The sequence below is a fragment of the Corylus avellana genome, chromosome ca3 (assembly GCF_901000735.1).
Source record: "Corylus avellana chromosome ca3, CavTom2PMs-1.0".
Classification (NCBI taxonomy): Eukaryota; Viridiplantae; Streptophyta; class Magnoliopsida; order Fagales; family Betulaceae; genus Corylus; species Corylus avellana.
In genome coordinates, this window is record NC_081543.1 from 7,568,403 (window position 1) to 7,583,168 (window position 14,766).

The following is a 14,766-nucleotide window of genomic DNA, read 5'->3' on the forward strand; positions in this document are numbered from 1 at the left end:
ACAACCCCTCACAAAGCAAAAAAACAGGGGATACAACCTACAAATCAAAATTACAAAGAATAGTAGCAAGTAAATTCCACAAAGAGCACAACAAAAGGTTTTCCTTAGATCTAGGAAAACCTCTTTTCACAGCAATCCTTGACCTGACTTCCCAGAAAACTTGCTTTAACAATTGCTCTTCAGTTTTGGGAACACCATCATGTTTAATTTCATTTCTGGTACACCAAAGGTTATAAACCACAGAACCAAAAACCACCCGACATAACAAGCAATTAAGATATTTATTCCCCCAACAGTTACACCCTAACTGCACAAGATGATCCCAGATAATAAGAGGCCTATCCACCCTGCAACGAACCATGCAATATTTTCATATTCTAGAACTAAAACTGCATTCAAAGAAGATGTGATCACGAGTTTCAATTTGACTATGACAAAAACAGCATTGACTATCACCCTTATAACCCCATTTAAGTAACCTTTCACCTGTAAGAAGCCTATTTTTCATTGCAAGCCACAAGATAAAGGCCTGTTTAGGGATAGCAAGAGGAAACCAATTCAATTTCCACCAAATAACCTTTGCATTCTTCTCTCTAAGAGCTTCCCAAGTTTCTGCACTAACATAGACACCCTTCTTAGAACCAAGCCAAATAGGTTTATCACACTGGCCCAAGCAAACTTTAGAAAGCCTAGCTTCAATGTCAACTAAAGCTTCTGATCTCACAGGTTTCCAAAACCAATCTCCATTGCAGATGACAGAAGACAGTTTAGCTTCAATATTACTTTGAGCATCATAAACAGCCCTAAAGCCATATTGCTCAATTAATATCCCTACAGGATGCCACAAATCCAGCCACATATGAATATTATCCCCATTCCCAGCCTCAAACTTTAAGAATCTTTTGGCAATATCTCTCAGCTTCAAGATTTTCCTCCAACTCCAAGAACAGTTCTGAGAAATGCCTACACTCTAAAAACTCTTTCTCTTCAAAAGATTTTCTCTTACCCATGCAACCCAAATGGAACCAGATCTAGCAAAAATGCTCCAAATATGCCTAAGCATAGATGTTTGATTCCAAACTTCAAGTCTCTTCAACCCCAAACCTCCCTCCTTCTTAGGAAAACAAAGATCAGACCAAGCAACCTTAGCCTTAGCTACACCTTCCTCTTTCCCATTCCAAAGAAACCTATTGAATTTCTGTTCAATAGCTCTAATAATCTTTTTGGGAAGAATGAAGATACCCATCCAATACACTTGTAGTAGTGAACAGAAGATAACAACTGGAGCCTGCCTACATAAGAGAGATTTTTGGAAAGCCAAGAATCTATATGACCAGAAATTCTGCTAAGTAAAGCTCCACAATCAGCTGAAGAAAGTCTAGAAGAAATGAGAGGAACTCCAAGGTACCTCATAGGGAGATGACCTTTTTTCATCCTTAAATCATCCAAAAGAACATACTTCAATCTATCTGAAATTCCAGAACAATAAAATGAACTTTTTGCAGGGTTAGCTTTCAAACCAGACAAATTTTCAAACTCAAGCAGAGCAGCCTTGATAACTTTTATAGAGCTCAAACTAGCTTCTTAAAAGATCAAGAGATCATCTGCAAAACACAAATGAGTAAGCCTCATTCTCTCATACATTTAGGATGAAATTTAAAACCACCATTACCACTAGTGTGGTCAGCCATAATCCTAGAAAAAACCTCCATAGCAAGAACAAACAAGTAAGGATATAGAGGATCACCCTGCCTTAGCCCCTTTTTACCTTCAAAATAGCCAACCAAAGTACCATTAATACAAACTGAAAAATTTAGGAGATGTGATACACTCCTTAATCCAGCTCAAAAACCTATTAGGAAAGCCAAAGCAATGAAGACAATGAAGCATAAAATCTCAATGCACAGAATCATATGCTTTCATAAGGTCTATTTTTAAAGCGCATCTAGGATTCCCTTTTTCCTTATGATAACCCCTCACAAGTTCCTGGGCCAATAAAACATTCTCAGAAATACTCCTAGAAGGAATGAAAGCAGATTGGTTCATACTCACCAAATTACCCAAAAAAGGAAACATTCGGTTAGACAGAATCTTTGTGATGCATTTATATATAACATTGCAGCAAGCAATAGGCCTAAAGTCTCCCATAGGAGATGGATTGACCTTCTTAGGCACTAAAGATAGAATAGTAGCATTCACTTCCTTTAGCAATAAACCAGAAGAAAAGAAACCTTTAATGGCAGCCACTACCTCCTGTCCCACAATAGACCAAGTAGATTTAAAAAAATCTGCAGAAAACCCATAAGGACCAGGGGCCTTGTTTGCTTTCATATGAAATAAGGTGTCTCTAATTTCTTCTGCAATAACCTCCTTCTCCAGAATGGCTGCATGTTCAAGGGATATCAACAGGAATAAGTTGCCTAACTCTAGCTGCTTCTGCCTCAGTAAATTGCACCTGTTCTGTACCTAACAGATTCTTGTAAAAATCCTCAGCCACCTTCTTGATCTGATCAACATCATCTACTTTAGTGCCATGCTCATCCCACAAATAGTTAATAGTTTTCTTAGCATTTTGAACCTTTAGAGATCTATGAAAAAAACCTATTATTCTGATCTCCCAATTGCAACCATTGATTCCTAGCCTTCTGCTTCAAAAAGGATTCCTCAGCTCTAGTAATGGAAACATAAGCATGAAGACATTCCCTCTCTTTAAGAAGACTATTAGCACTACCAAAAGAAGCAAGAACACCATTCTGAGCTAAAGTCAGATTCTCACGAGCTTGAATAACCCTTTGCTTCAAATTCCCAAAACAAACCATATTTTTCTCCTTTAAAATAGCTTTCACAGACCGACGTTTCACATACAACTGATACATAGGGAAGCCCTCAGGCTGAATGCTCCAACCCTCCTTAACCCAATCCAAGAACCCTTCATGCTCCAACCAAAAGTTATAGAACTTAAAGGGTTTATGGCCAAAACTTTGTAAAGAACCTGCTGAAATAATAGCAGGGGAATGATCAGAAATTCCCCCAGAAAGGAATTCCACAACAGTACTTCCAAAAGAACTCATCCAATTCACATTAGCCAAAACTCTATCCAATTTTCTGGCTACAAACCATGGCTCCTCACTTTTATTAGTCCAAGTGTAAAAACACCCACTAAAATTAAGATCCAGAACTTCAAGATCATTCACACATTGACCAAATTCAATTTCATAAGAAGAAAGCTTATTAGAACCCCATTTTTCAGCCAAGGAAAAAACTACATTAAAATCCCCACAAATCATCCAAGGATTATTACCTACTTTTCCCTTCATAGAACATAAATCAGACCAAAGAAGCCTTCTATCCACCCCCTGATTAGCCCCATAGACAAAAGAATGAAACCAACTATTAAGAGACTTAACAAAACAATTAATACTTTGCTCACCTTTATCCAGAACAATCACTTCAAAATCCGAATTGTTCCAACAAATCCAAATTCTTCCCAAATAGTGCTTATCATAGTTAAAAACATAGTCCCAATCTGGAACAATACAAGCCTTCACCTTATCAGCCTTATTTTCCTTCACTCTAGTCTCAATCAAACAAATAAGACTAACCTTATGTCTTTTAATCATACTCACAACCTCCTTCTGCTGAGAGGGATGATTCAAACCCTTTACATTCCAAATCAGAAAATTCATAAGGTGGGAGAGAAACCTCTCATCAAGACCTCCTCCTCTTCACCCATTTTACCCTTCCCTTTTATTTTTGCACTCTCCTCAACCATAGCAGACTCAATAACATTTTGAAGAGAAGAAAAAGTATCTGAACCTCTCACCCCTGATTTAAGATTACCATCAGCTCTAGCCAGAAGATGGAATGAATTAGTCCAATTACTTTGGTTATCCTTCACAGTAGACTTGGAAACAAGAGTTTTTTTAGCTCTAACCACATTCCATTTAGGTTCAGCCCTTATATTAGGACCACCATTATTCAACTCAGCAGCCTTCTCCACCACAAAACCAGCATTCAAGTTTTGAACAGGCTCAGTATTTTTTGGAAGCCAAACTTGTTTCTCAACCTTTGTACAAGTATGAGAAAGATGACCAAACAACTTACATTTCTTACATTTAACAAGAAGCCATGGATATTCAATGCCAACTACCACCCGACCCCCATCAACACCAACAATTTCAATCTCTTTAGGAAAAACATAATTCATATCTACTTCAACCAAAACTCTAGCAAAACCAAGCCTCAACTGTTCCTCAGTAACAGAATCAGCACATATAGGCTTACCAACACCACTAGCCACATAACTCAAACAAGTAGCATTCCAAAACTCAATAGGCAGATTATGCAATTTAATCCAAACAGGAACAGAAGATAGAGAAATATTTAAAAGTTGCATACCAGGGGTCCATTTGCGCAAGATCAAAGGTTTATTAGCCATATGCCAGACTCTTGCCTCCATCACCTCATCTCGTGTCTTCTCATCAGCAAATTTAAACAAATATAATCCATTCTCCAACAAGAAAACTTCAACCTTCCCATATTAAGCCCAAATACTCTCAACCGAACGTTTAAAAATATAATAAGGAAGGGGTTTATCAAGAAACTGGCCTACCAGAGAAGAGGCCCATTTTGAAATACCTTCCTCAATCGCTTCCTTTGGAGGCTTCACTACAACTCTTCCACCTTCATGAGAAGGAGCGAAATACTGCAATGTTCTTATGGATTTTTCCTTACGAAACAGTTGCCTCCAATCCTGTGCTTCACTCTTCTGAGCAACCTTAAATGGAGACTCAACAGCACCAGATTTGCTCACAAATTCATCCTCAAGATACCCAGAAGAAACCTCCATAGCATCCACTCGCAGAACCGAATTGCTTTCAACAGGCAAGCTCTGAACATCAAGCTTCAAAGCATCCACATCCTCACAAATCTCTTTCTCCTCACTCTGATCAGCCTTACAATCCAAAGATCGCAAAGCAACCTCCAAATTTGCTGAAGCCTCTTTCAACAACAATTTTGATACCTTCTTCCCCCCACGGCCCCTATTTGCTCGTTTGGCCATAACTCACTAACTCATACTTCACCGAGCAAGGAACGCCGGAGCACCGGCGTTGGAATCGGGATCGCCGAAAAAGTGACGCGCCCACACGCGCTAGAATAGGGGGGCGCGTAAGGAACTAGGCGCAGAAGAAAACCGCTGAACCTCTTTCTGTGAAAAAATCGCAAGGAGTTCTGCCACGTCAGCAGAGCCCAAAAAATCTCCGGGCTTATGATTCATAAAACAGCATGCTCAATTGTTGGAAAGTATTAGGACTGTAGAACCTCACAATGTAGAGAGTCTAGAGACATAAGGAGGCACATTCCATTTTGTAGCACAAATAGAAAGCATTGGTTAGGAAACTTTAGTTGTCATAGTAATTATGCTTCAACTATAGGTGTCAATAACTGATGATGCATAAATCTACACGACCAACTTTACTCCATGGGTGGTTCTTGAAATCATAGAGAAAAATGGTTTAAAAGTCTGCTGAAGTGAACTGGGAGGATACTTCCGATGCCTAAATGTGTTGAGAAGAAATAAATAAAAAACAAAAAACCTTCTTTCTAGAGAGGAAGATTCTGGAGTTGGTGTGTGCTTTTGAATGAAGGAATGAAGTACTTATCTTCCCTTTTGAACCATATTCCCTCCGGTCGAAGGTCATTCTTCCTTTGTACGACTTTGCCACATGCCGCTACGGGGTTGTGTGTGGTTCATCCACCGACGTTTGAATCATTTTAGGTGCGGGGAGGGGAAGTGATAGGGTATTTCGTAGCCTGGTGTGATTCTTATGCAACAGTTGAAATGTTGTTAGGCCGATCTGCGCCTGGGCTGGTCAACACTGGGAATGGGTTGCCTGTCTCAGGCTTTGGAGGATAAAATCGAGACTATCAATTGATCACCAACAGGATGAATTAAAAAAAAAAAATTAAAAATCATTGAAGCAACATCTAAAATACATGCATTTCTCCCATGATATCATTTTGCATCTTTAGCAAAACTAGTATAAAGACTACCAAATCAATGACAATACTAATATAAATCACATGTAAAGGAATTAAATGGACAATATTTTCCACCCAAAAATGAAGAAAACTTATGTCCATCTAAAACATTATTAGCCCAATAGCAAATACAAAAAACGAAAATGTCTAGACATTAAGGGAGAGGAGGGACAATATCAAACCAAAACTTAATAAAAAACAAACAAACAAATAAATAAATAACAATATGTTATAATCAAAAGCAAAATCAAAGGGATAATTAAGCTGCTGATTCTATACAATCGATGAAACATGTATTGAAAACAATTAAAATGCTTTATTTCTAAAATTATGATACAAAATCTACTGGAAACATAAGTGAAAATTCATTTCCTTGAAACACCATGAAAGAAAATTTTCTGCTTCCTAGAATACTATATAAAGTTGAAAACTGCTTATAACTCAAACTAGCTTTTCTACTTCCATACTTACTAAAGATAAAAATGGTCCAAAAATACTTACTAATAATTACTAATCAAATCTCTACTAACAAAAAATAAAAAAGTAATTTTTTTTCTTTTTTCTATTCAATAAAAGTAAATACTTGATCTGTAAAGACTTGCTTTTCTAAACTCCCACACATAAGAAATACTGAAAATACTAATCCTTTCATTTAACGTACAACCTCTTTCAACCTTGAGTTGTTGAAGGTACCAAACCTTACTTGGGTTAAAAACATCTAAGCCCCTGAATTACCGGCCATTTTCAAAAATGCCCTACAAACTGATAAGTGTGACACTTGGATACGTTAGACTACTATTTTGTGGCAAAAAGGCTACTCCATTAGCGTAAATAGTTAGAATGGATGGAAAAAAAAAAAAAAAAACAAAATTGACTAAAATCTTTCAAAATGCCCTCACTTTGACAATTGAAAAACCAATTTACCCATTATAATTATTATTCAGTAAAAAAAGAAAATTTACATTTTTTTTATTTTAGGGGGAAATGCAGTTTACCCCCCTAAAGTTTCAAGAGTTTTTCAATTCTAACCTAAAAGTTCAAAAATTGGCAATCTACCCCCCTGAAGTTTCAAAAATTGGCAATTGAAACCTTCCATTTTATTTTTCCGTCTAAATGGACAGAAATCTATGAAATTACATCATTACCCTCAGGCTTTTTTTTAAAAAAAAATTATCTAATTTAACGGAAAAATTAAACGGAAGGTTTTAATTGCCAATTTTTGAAACTTCAAGGGGGTAGATTGCCAATTTTTGAACTTTCGGGTTAAAATTGAAAAACTCCTGAAACTTCAGGGGGGGTAAACTGCATTTTCCCCCCCTTTTTTGAAGGGGTGGCCTTAGGGTTTTGTGACGATTATAGGATTTTCTTTTTAAATCCTAGATGATGGGCCACCCGCACCCTAGGGGTGGCCCGTGAGTGATAAGTGCTAAAATATTCATATTTTCAGCCCTTAACTTGCATGTTTTAATCCTTTGGTTTTAATTAGTTATGTCATTTTAATTATTTTTTGTGTTTTTCATGCTTTTACAGGCTTTTGGAAGAAAATGAAGTAAAACTAGGTGATTTGAGCACAAAAGAGAAGATGGAGAAAATTGGAACTCCCTGGTACTGCGATCAATCGCAGGGTACCTGCGATCGAGCATAGTACCCGAGAGGACATAGCATAAAGCAGGCCGGGAGCGATCGAGCGCATGCTAGAAGAAGGATCGATCGCAGACTTGCGATCGAGCGCACACAGGTTGCGATCGAGCGCACCCATGCGCAGGAGACATATCAAGTGGCGGCTAGATTGGCATTCTTTCCATATTAGGGTTTTCCAACTCCTAATTGTAATAGGTCTCAAAACCCTATGAAATCCCTTGCTTTACTACTTTGTCTAGGACTTCTAAAGCCTATAAATAGACCCTTAAGTCTCTAGAATTGATATACTTGAGGAGGAGAAAAAGATGAGCTCTTGAAATTCAAGTCTCGGGTTTATTCTTTTTTTTCTTTTTTTTTTCTTTTATGAAGATGTTTAACATCAACTCTATATGTAGCTAATTTACTTAGTAGGGCTAGATTGAAGCCCTAGTTATGTTAAATTAATATTTCAATATTGGCGCCTTGTAATGATCTTGTTGTGCTATTTAACTTGATTAATACCTACTTGCATGAATTCCTCAAAGTGTATGCCTGATCAACATGTGCATGTGATATGGACTAGTTAGTTAGATCAATTTGGATGACCGAGTCATGGGTTTAACTTAAGTAACAAAAGAATCCACACCGCGATTCTTGGGTTAATCAACATGGGGAACCGGGAGTATACACCCATGCCCTAGGCCTCGTGTGTTTGTCGATTTCCATAGAACATATGCTTTTCTAAAAAATAACTTAGTATATACCATGCTAAATCATTTAGGAAAGAAAAGAGTTAGAGTATACACCCATGCCTAACTCGTTGTTTAGGGAAATCTATAGCTTAAGGAGTATACGCTTATGCCCTTCGGTTGGCAAACATTAGATATGCATAACATGATCAAAGCATTGGCATATTGTTATATTAATTGAATATAATTAGTGGTGGATATCAAAGCCCTACCCTTTTTTATTATTATCAACTCAATTTCTATTTCACTTAAAGAATTTATTTTTAAACGAAAATTCAGCAATCCTCGTGAGAATGATCATGTACTTGCACCATATACTACTATGTTGACCTTGTGCACTTGCAGGTAAAACGTACAATTATTTACCTATTAATTTAGATAGATTTTTTATTAACAAGTTTTGGGCGCCGTTGCCGGGGGTTGTGGCGAATTTTGTTTAAAAATTATTTCCTTTAGCTTTGTTATTTTAATTTTCAATTTTTAATTTAATTGTTAGTAAAAATCAAAATTATTATTTTTTGATATCCCTAATTTTTCTGTTTTCTGTTTTAGGTTGTGATTGCGATCAATCGTTAGTCAAGTACGATCGAACACACCAACCTGCGATCGAGCGCAGTTCCAGGGAGCATTCGAACCAGCAGTACTGAAGCTGCCTAACTGAAGAAGTAAATCAGTTCACGCAAACGCGAGCCACCTCATTGGGGGTTTGGGGTGGCCCGCAGGCCACCCCTCCACCCATGGGGTGGCTGCGAGCCACGCCAAGCCACCCAAGGGGTGGCTCGAGCCACCCCAAACCACCTGTGGGTGGCCGCAAGCCACCCCAAGGGTGGGCAAACCACCCCTAGGCTGGCTTACGGCCACCCTATAGGGGTTGGGGGGTGGCTAGGGGTGGCACCGCCACCCCTAGCCACCCTCCAATTTTTTTTTTTTAAGATTTAATTTTTTCAATTAAATTAATATTTTAAATCATATAAAACGGGGAGTTTTGAGTGGACAAACGGCAGTTAACAAAAATTGACGGTAGGGAGTTTTTTAATAGTTTCGAGTGACCCAATGACTAAAATTCTGAAAAAAAAAAATACCCAGAGAGTTTTAATAAAAGCGCGTTGACCTAAGGAATTTATATATAATTTCCCAAAAATAATTGCTTGAATATTTGCAATTTGTTATTTTATTTTTTTATAATAGAAAAATGAGTATTTTAAGAATTTTGACAATATTTAACGGAAAATTCTAACGGAATTGGGTAATTGAAAAAAATTGAAAGTTAGATACCCTTAATTGGGAGTTTTTTATTTATTTTTTTATTTTAACTTTGGGGGGTACTTTCAAAATGTGTGGAAGTTATATATTAAGGGGGTTTTGTGAAATTTTCTCATTTATTTTTGTAGAGAAAAAATATGGTAGCAATTTTCTGTTGCAAACCATTTGGTTTTTGAGAAAATGACTAATTACAAGAGTTTTAAGATCACAAGTGTTCTCCAATCCTCTTATTTCTCGGTATTTCAAATAGTGAACATTGTAATTTGCCAATACAATCGAGATGCGGTTATTGATCTTAAGCGGAAGATAAAGTCAGGGATACGATTGCAGAACTTTACAAGCCATATGTGTTCTTTATGGGCAGGTATTTATGACTTATTTTAGTGCTTAAATAATTGAGAAAAATCATATTTAGCTCTTAGGTTTACATTTGATTTGAACTTAGTTCTTGAATTTTCAATTTCAAGAATGTAGTCCTTAGGTTTTGCCCAAGTTTAAAATAGGTCTCTTTGTCACTTTACTGTCAAAGTTAACGGTTTATCATCTACCACATGTCATAAACACTCCAATGCAATGACATGTTAATATGTGTTAAGTTATTCATAGAAAAAAAAAAAAAAAAATCGATTGATACCTTGAACTTAAAGAAACACAAAACATAAGAACCTAAAGAATAAGCCCACATTAACAAAGGCTTCGATTTCGTTGGTGTGACATTGCATCGAGCTGTGTGGAAATGAATGTTGATGTGTCAAATGTGATACATGTGGCAGATGACAAATTGTAAATTTGGGTGGTAAAATGATAGTGTGACTTATTTTAAACTTGGGCAAAACCTAAGGACCTTATTTTTGAAATTGAAAACCAAAATACTAAATCCAAATAAGATGAAAACATAAGAACTAAATATGATTTTTTTTTCTAACATAATTTACCAATGGTTCTCTTGTCGTATCCAATGAGAATAACTTTTCATTTTCCATATAGCTTTGAAAACTCTAACACAGAAAAGCTACGAATGGCGACAAGTGACAGTGGCGTTGATGTGCATTTTTTTGGCTTTGATCCAAAGTGCATTGATTGGGAAGACTACCTTATGAATACTCATATTCCTGGCCTTAAAAAGTATGCATTGAAATGATAACTTGAAGGATTGTATGTTTGCACTATGCATGATGTATTGTACTTTCAAGAATTATATTTCATTAATAAGGTAATATCATTATCTGTCATTTTGTTTGGAACTATCAATAGTCAAAAACCAGACATTGATGAATGGAATTTTGACAGGTTGTCATAGAGGTTTGCCTAAAAAGTAAAAGTGGCTACATTTGTAGATGAAACAGTAAATTGGAGAGGTATAGCAACAAAGCATTGTTAACTCCAATACTGAACCAAAAGTGTTGTACGACTCTAGGAGACGCAAATGTTGTCTCAAAAGAGAGAGATGTCATTTAGGGAGAGTCTCTTAGGGAGATAATAAAGTGGCATGAATCTAATTAGACAAAAGTTATGCGGAATCTTTTTTAAAGTACTTGCCTTGGTGAGACAGTGAATGCTTCATTTAGTGAATATAGATTGCTAATAAGTGTCCAATTGGAATTGAGCACAAGTGGAAAATTGTTGGGATTGGTGCCCAAAACTCCAATTAGTTGGATGATACTTTGGTTATTATTGAATAATATTGTTTATTGCCATATTTTATTATTGAACATAGGACATATACATTAATGTTTTACATGGATATATATGTTTTAATATTTTCATATTATATACATATAAGGTCCCTAAGCTACATTGCATTTGACTATGGTGTGAGTAAATGAATTATCACACAGAAGATCATAGTCATAGGACCTTTTTACTTATAGAAAAGATTGTTCGTAGTTGTCTTGATCAGAAGAAGCAAGTGGGCTTCAGGTTGATATGATGTACATGCACACCGACTTATAAGAGTACTTTCACTCCTGAAAAGACCGTGAACCTATAAATTGTAGGTCACTTTGATGTATCTATGAGTGAGATATTTTTACGGTCAACATCTTCGTGCATTGGGTGATTACATGTTGCATTGTGAGAAAACTATCTTTAAGAAGGAATCCAAATCTTTTGTGAGAACAAAGTGATAATGAGTATTCCCATTGTTTTAGATTTAATGGTGAAAGAATACGAGGATCGTGTTTTACCTCTAATCACCAGTTTAACAGTTCAGATTAAGCAATCAAGTAACTTAAACATGCACTGCGAAAATTTAAAACATCACAATCACAACACCAAAACTTATTGACGAAGTGAAAAACCCTTTGAACCAGTCAAAGAAAAAAATCACGCTGGGGCAGCTAAACCCAGAAAATCACTATATAAAGATTCAGATTATAGATAGTAGAAAATACTCACAACCCTGGAGAATTTCTAGACTCTGTAAGAACAACAAGCTCCTTGCTTGTTTGTTTCCTAGCTAACCATCTTCATGTAGTGTATCTCCTCACAGACCCTTCGGTAGACTCTTTTACCTTGTAAGAATGGGAACCGTTGTGTATTGTGGAACGAAAAACAAAACCAACCAAGAGAAAGGATAGTCCAAAGCTTTCACCACGTCCTCTCTTGTAAAACGAACTCTCAAGACACACTGCTTAGAGAAAAACTTTTGAGACTACTCAGAGAAAAATTTTCCAACGGTCTAGTTTGACTAGTGACAAGAAGAATCTTTTTTAGGGAAAACATTTTACTCTTCACGTCTTAATGGGACTCATTTCTCATTAAGACGTGATGAACAAAACTTCACAAATTCGAGATCTGGAAATGTCCACGCCTTAACAAGAAAAGAGTGTCATCATGACGGGAAGAACAAAAGATCTCATCCTCATCACAAGTCCGTCCTGACGGGGCATCTGACGAGATACCAAGGAGTTTCTTCTAGATTTGCGTTACGTGTCCTGTCCTGAAGATGCAACTGACAAGAAAACAGTAACTTCAGCTTCAGTCCTGTTACAAATCCGTCCTAACGATACAACTAACGAGAAAACAGTAACTTCAACTTCTGTCCTGTAACAAGTCTGTCCTGACGATGCAGTTGATGAGAAAACAGTGAGTTCAACTTTAGTCTCGTTACGAACACGTCCTAATGCTCTTCTTGATGGGAAACCAAAGAATAGTTCTTCAGAAGCCGTTACGACCCCGTCATGATGTGCTTCGTGATGGGAAACTTAAGAGCACTTTTACATGTGCCGTCACGAGCCCGTCATGACGTGCTTCCTAACGAGAAAACAGGGGAGCCTTAAAAACACAAAACACTCTAACCCCTTTTGCATTAGACATGGTTTTAAACACCAAACTAAATACAAGATTTTTTCATTGAATAAGGTCAATCCTAAGCCTAACAAATGGGAATGATTATTCCACAGCTTGGGCCTGAGTGTTTTCGTGGGATTTACTGAAACTTATATGTATAAGATAAGATGAAGTCTCACAAGCTACAAAGGGATAATCATGTAACTAAATCAGGTACTCAATGAAAAGATGTAGGGAATAAAGTGACAATGTATGGACTTTGAATTGACTACTGAATGATTTCATGGAGGGAGTCATATGTAATAAATAAGTACGTCACGAGGATTAGTTGATTAAATCAAAAAATACATATCAGAATGCAATCAAATTTGTTTAGTGGAATCAATTGTGACATATATTATCTTTTACATGAGTATTACATAAATTGTTCATCTTATATGTAAAAAGGTCCTAGGATAACATTGAATATGAATAAGAGTGAGAGTAACGTTATTATCACACAAGGTCTTAGTCCATAGATCTTTGTATCCTTAAAGGTTTAAAGTTCGTAGTCATTAAATGGAACTAGGCATTTCATTTTGATAAGACTGTGACACATCAAATCTTAATGATCTACCTTGATCAAGCAAAGCGGCAACTTCAGGATTGATGTGTAGTGTACTGAGTTCCTAAAGCACTGAACGGACCAAGGAGTTGTCTTTTCAAGAAAAATACTGTACATTAAGAAAAGACAATAAACTCCTTAAAAGGCTTATTTGGACTTTGGTTTTAAATTCTGAGAAGTTCTTGGACCCAAATGTGAAAATGTTGATTACTTAGATGTATCATAGAGTGAGACCTATCGTCGGTCAATAGAAACTCAGTGCGTTGGATGATCACATTTGAACATTGTTGGAACACAGACTTAAAGAAGAAATCCAAATCTTTTGTCAAATAGACAAAGAGATAAATTTTCCATTGTGATAGATTTTATGGATATTGTTCTCAAGCCTCTAGCCAGAGCATTTTGGTTGGTATACCAAAATATATATGTGATTTATCGCATTATGAGAATATCATAAAATCAATAACTAAAGGAAAAGAGGTAAAGAATTAAGTAGTAGTATTATTGGCCTTAATTTTGCTACGGAAGATTTTATGGAGGAACCACAAGTTATTATTAAGTTAAAAGAATTATTGCGTAACGAATGTCGAGAAACATGATTACAGAAATATTTAAGCCAATAATTATTTTTTCCTTTAGGTCCCTCACCAAGCCGATATATATATATATATATATATATATGTTAACCATATAATAGGCTCTCTTATTTATATTTGGGCTAAATCTTCTATTTAATTAAAACATGGGCTAGAGAAATTATTTAAAGTTGGGCCTAGGATAAAACCCATAAACTTTAAATAAAGTATGAAGGCATAGGGCCAGAAATTAATTTATGGGCCTGTGCTAAGGACTGCAAACAAAGGGGCCTGCGATTAAAGCCCCAGGCCCATGCTCCAGGGCAAGAGGACGCACGGCCCAGGGAGAATTTCTGCCTAGGCCATGCGGCCACATAAGGTGGAGGCTAGGGTTTGCCTTAGCCGACCACCCCAGTGTCCAAGTCCAACTTGGACTCAGTTTTGCATCTTGTCCCACATTGCTTAGATTTGAAACTTCTCTCCCAAGTTGTGCCTATAAATAGAGATGAGCCTAGAGCTCTCAAAATATTCAATCAAGTGTTCTTGATCATAGTTTTCAGAAATTCTTCGAAAACTATATTAGTTCTTTGTGTTAACTCACGAAGAACGAAAATTTAAGTTT

At 36.5% G+C, this 14,766-nt stretch overlaps 1 protein-coding gene across 1 annotated transcript; it reads right to left on the reverse strand.

The window, feature by feature from the left end:
- Window positions 1–303: 303 nt before the first annotated feature.
- Window positions 304–5,062, reverse strand: LOC132174022 (uncharacterized). Its single transcript, XM_059585736.1, has 10 exons — window positions 4,613–5,062; window positions 3,716–4,531; window positions 2,643–3,659; window positions 2,467–2,578; window positions 2,232–2,384; window positions 1,673–1,768; window positions 1,409–1,583; window positions 1,007–1,292; window positions 578–919; window positions 304–486 (listed from the first exon to the last, which is right to left on the reverse strand). Exons 1-10 carry the CDS (start codon window positions 5,060–5,062, stop codon window positions 304–306), a joined length of 3,630 nt encoding a protein of 1,209 aa, XP_059441719.1.
- Window positions 5,063–14,766: the final 9,704 nt, after the last annotated feature.

What these genes read in the sequence shown, in the direction of transcription:
- LOC132174022 (XM_059585736.1), bottom strand. Translation starts at nt 5,062, where the DNA reads ATGGCCAAACGAGCAAATAGGGGCCGTGGGGGGAAGAAGGTATCAAAA. An exon ending in TATGGCTGACCACACTAGTG is followed by an intron (nt 1,584 to 1,672) that starts GTAATGGTGGTT and finishes TGATCTTTTAAG; the next exon opens with AAGCTAGTTTGAGCTCTATA. An exon ending in GTTCCATTTGGGTTGCATGG is followed by an intron (nt 920 to 1,006) that starts GTAAGAGAAAAT and finishes AAAATCTTGAAG; the next exon opens with CTGAGAGATATTGCCAAAAG.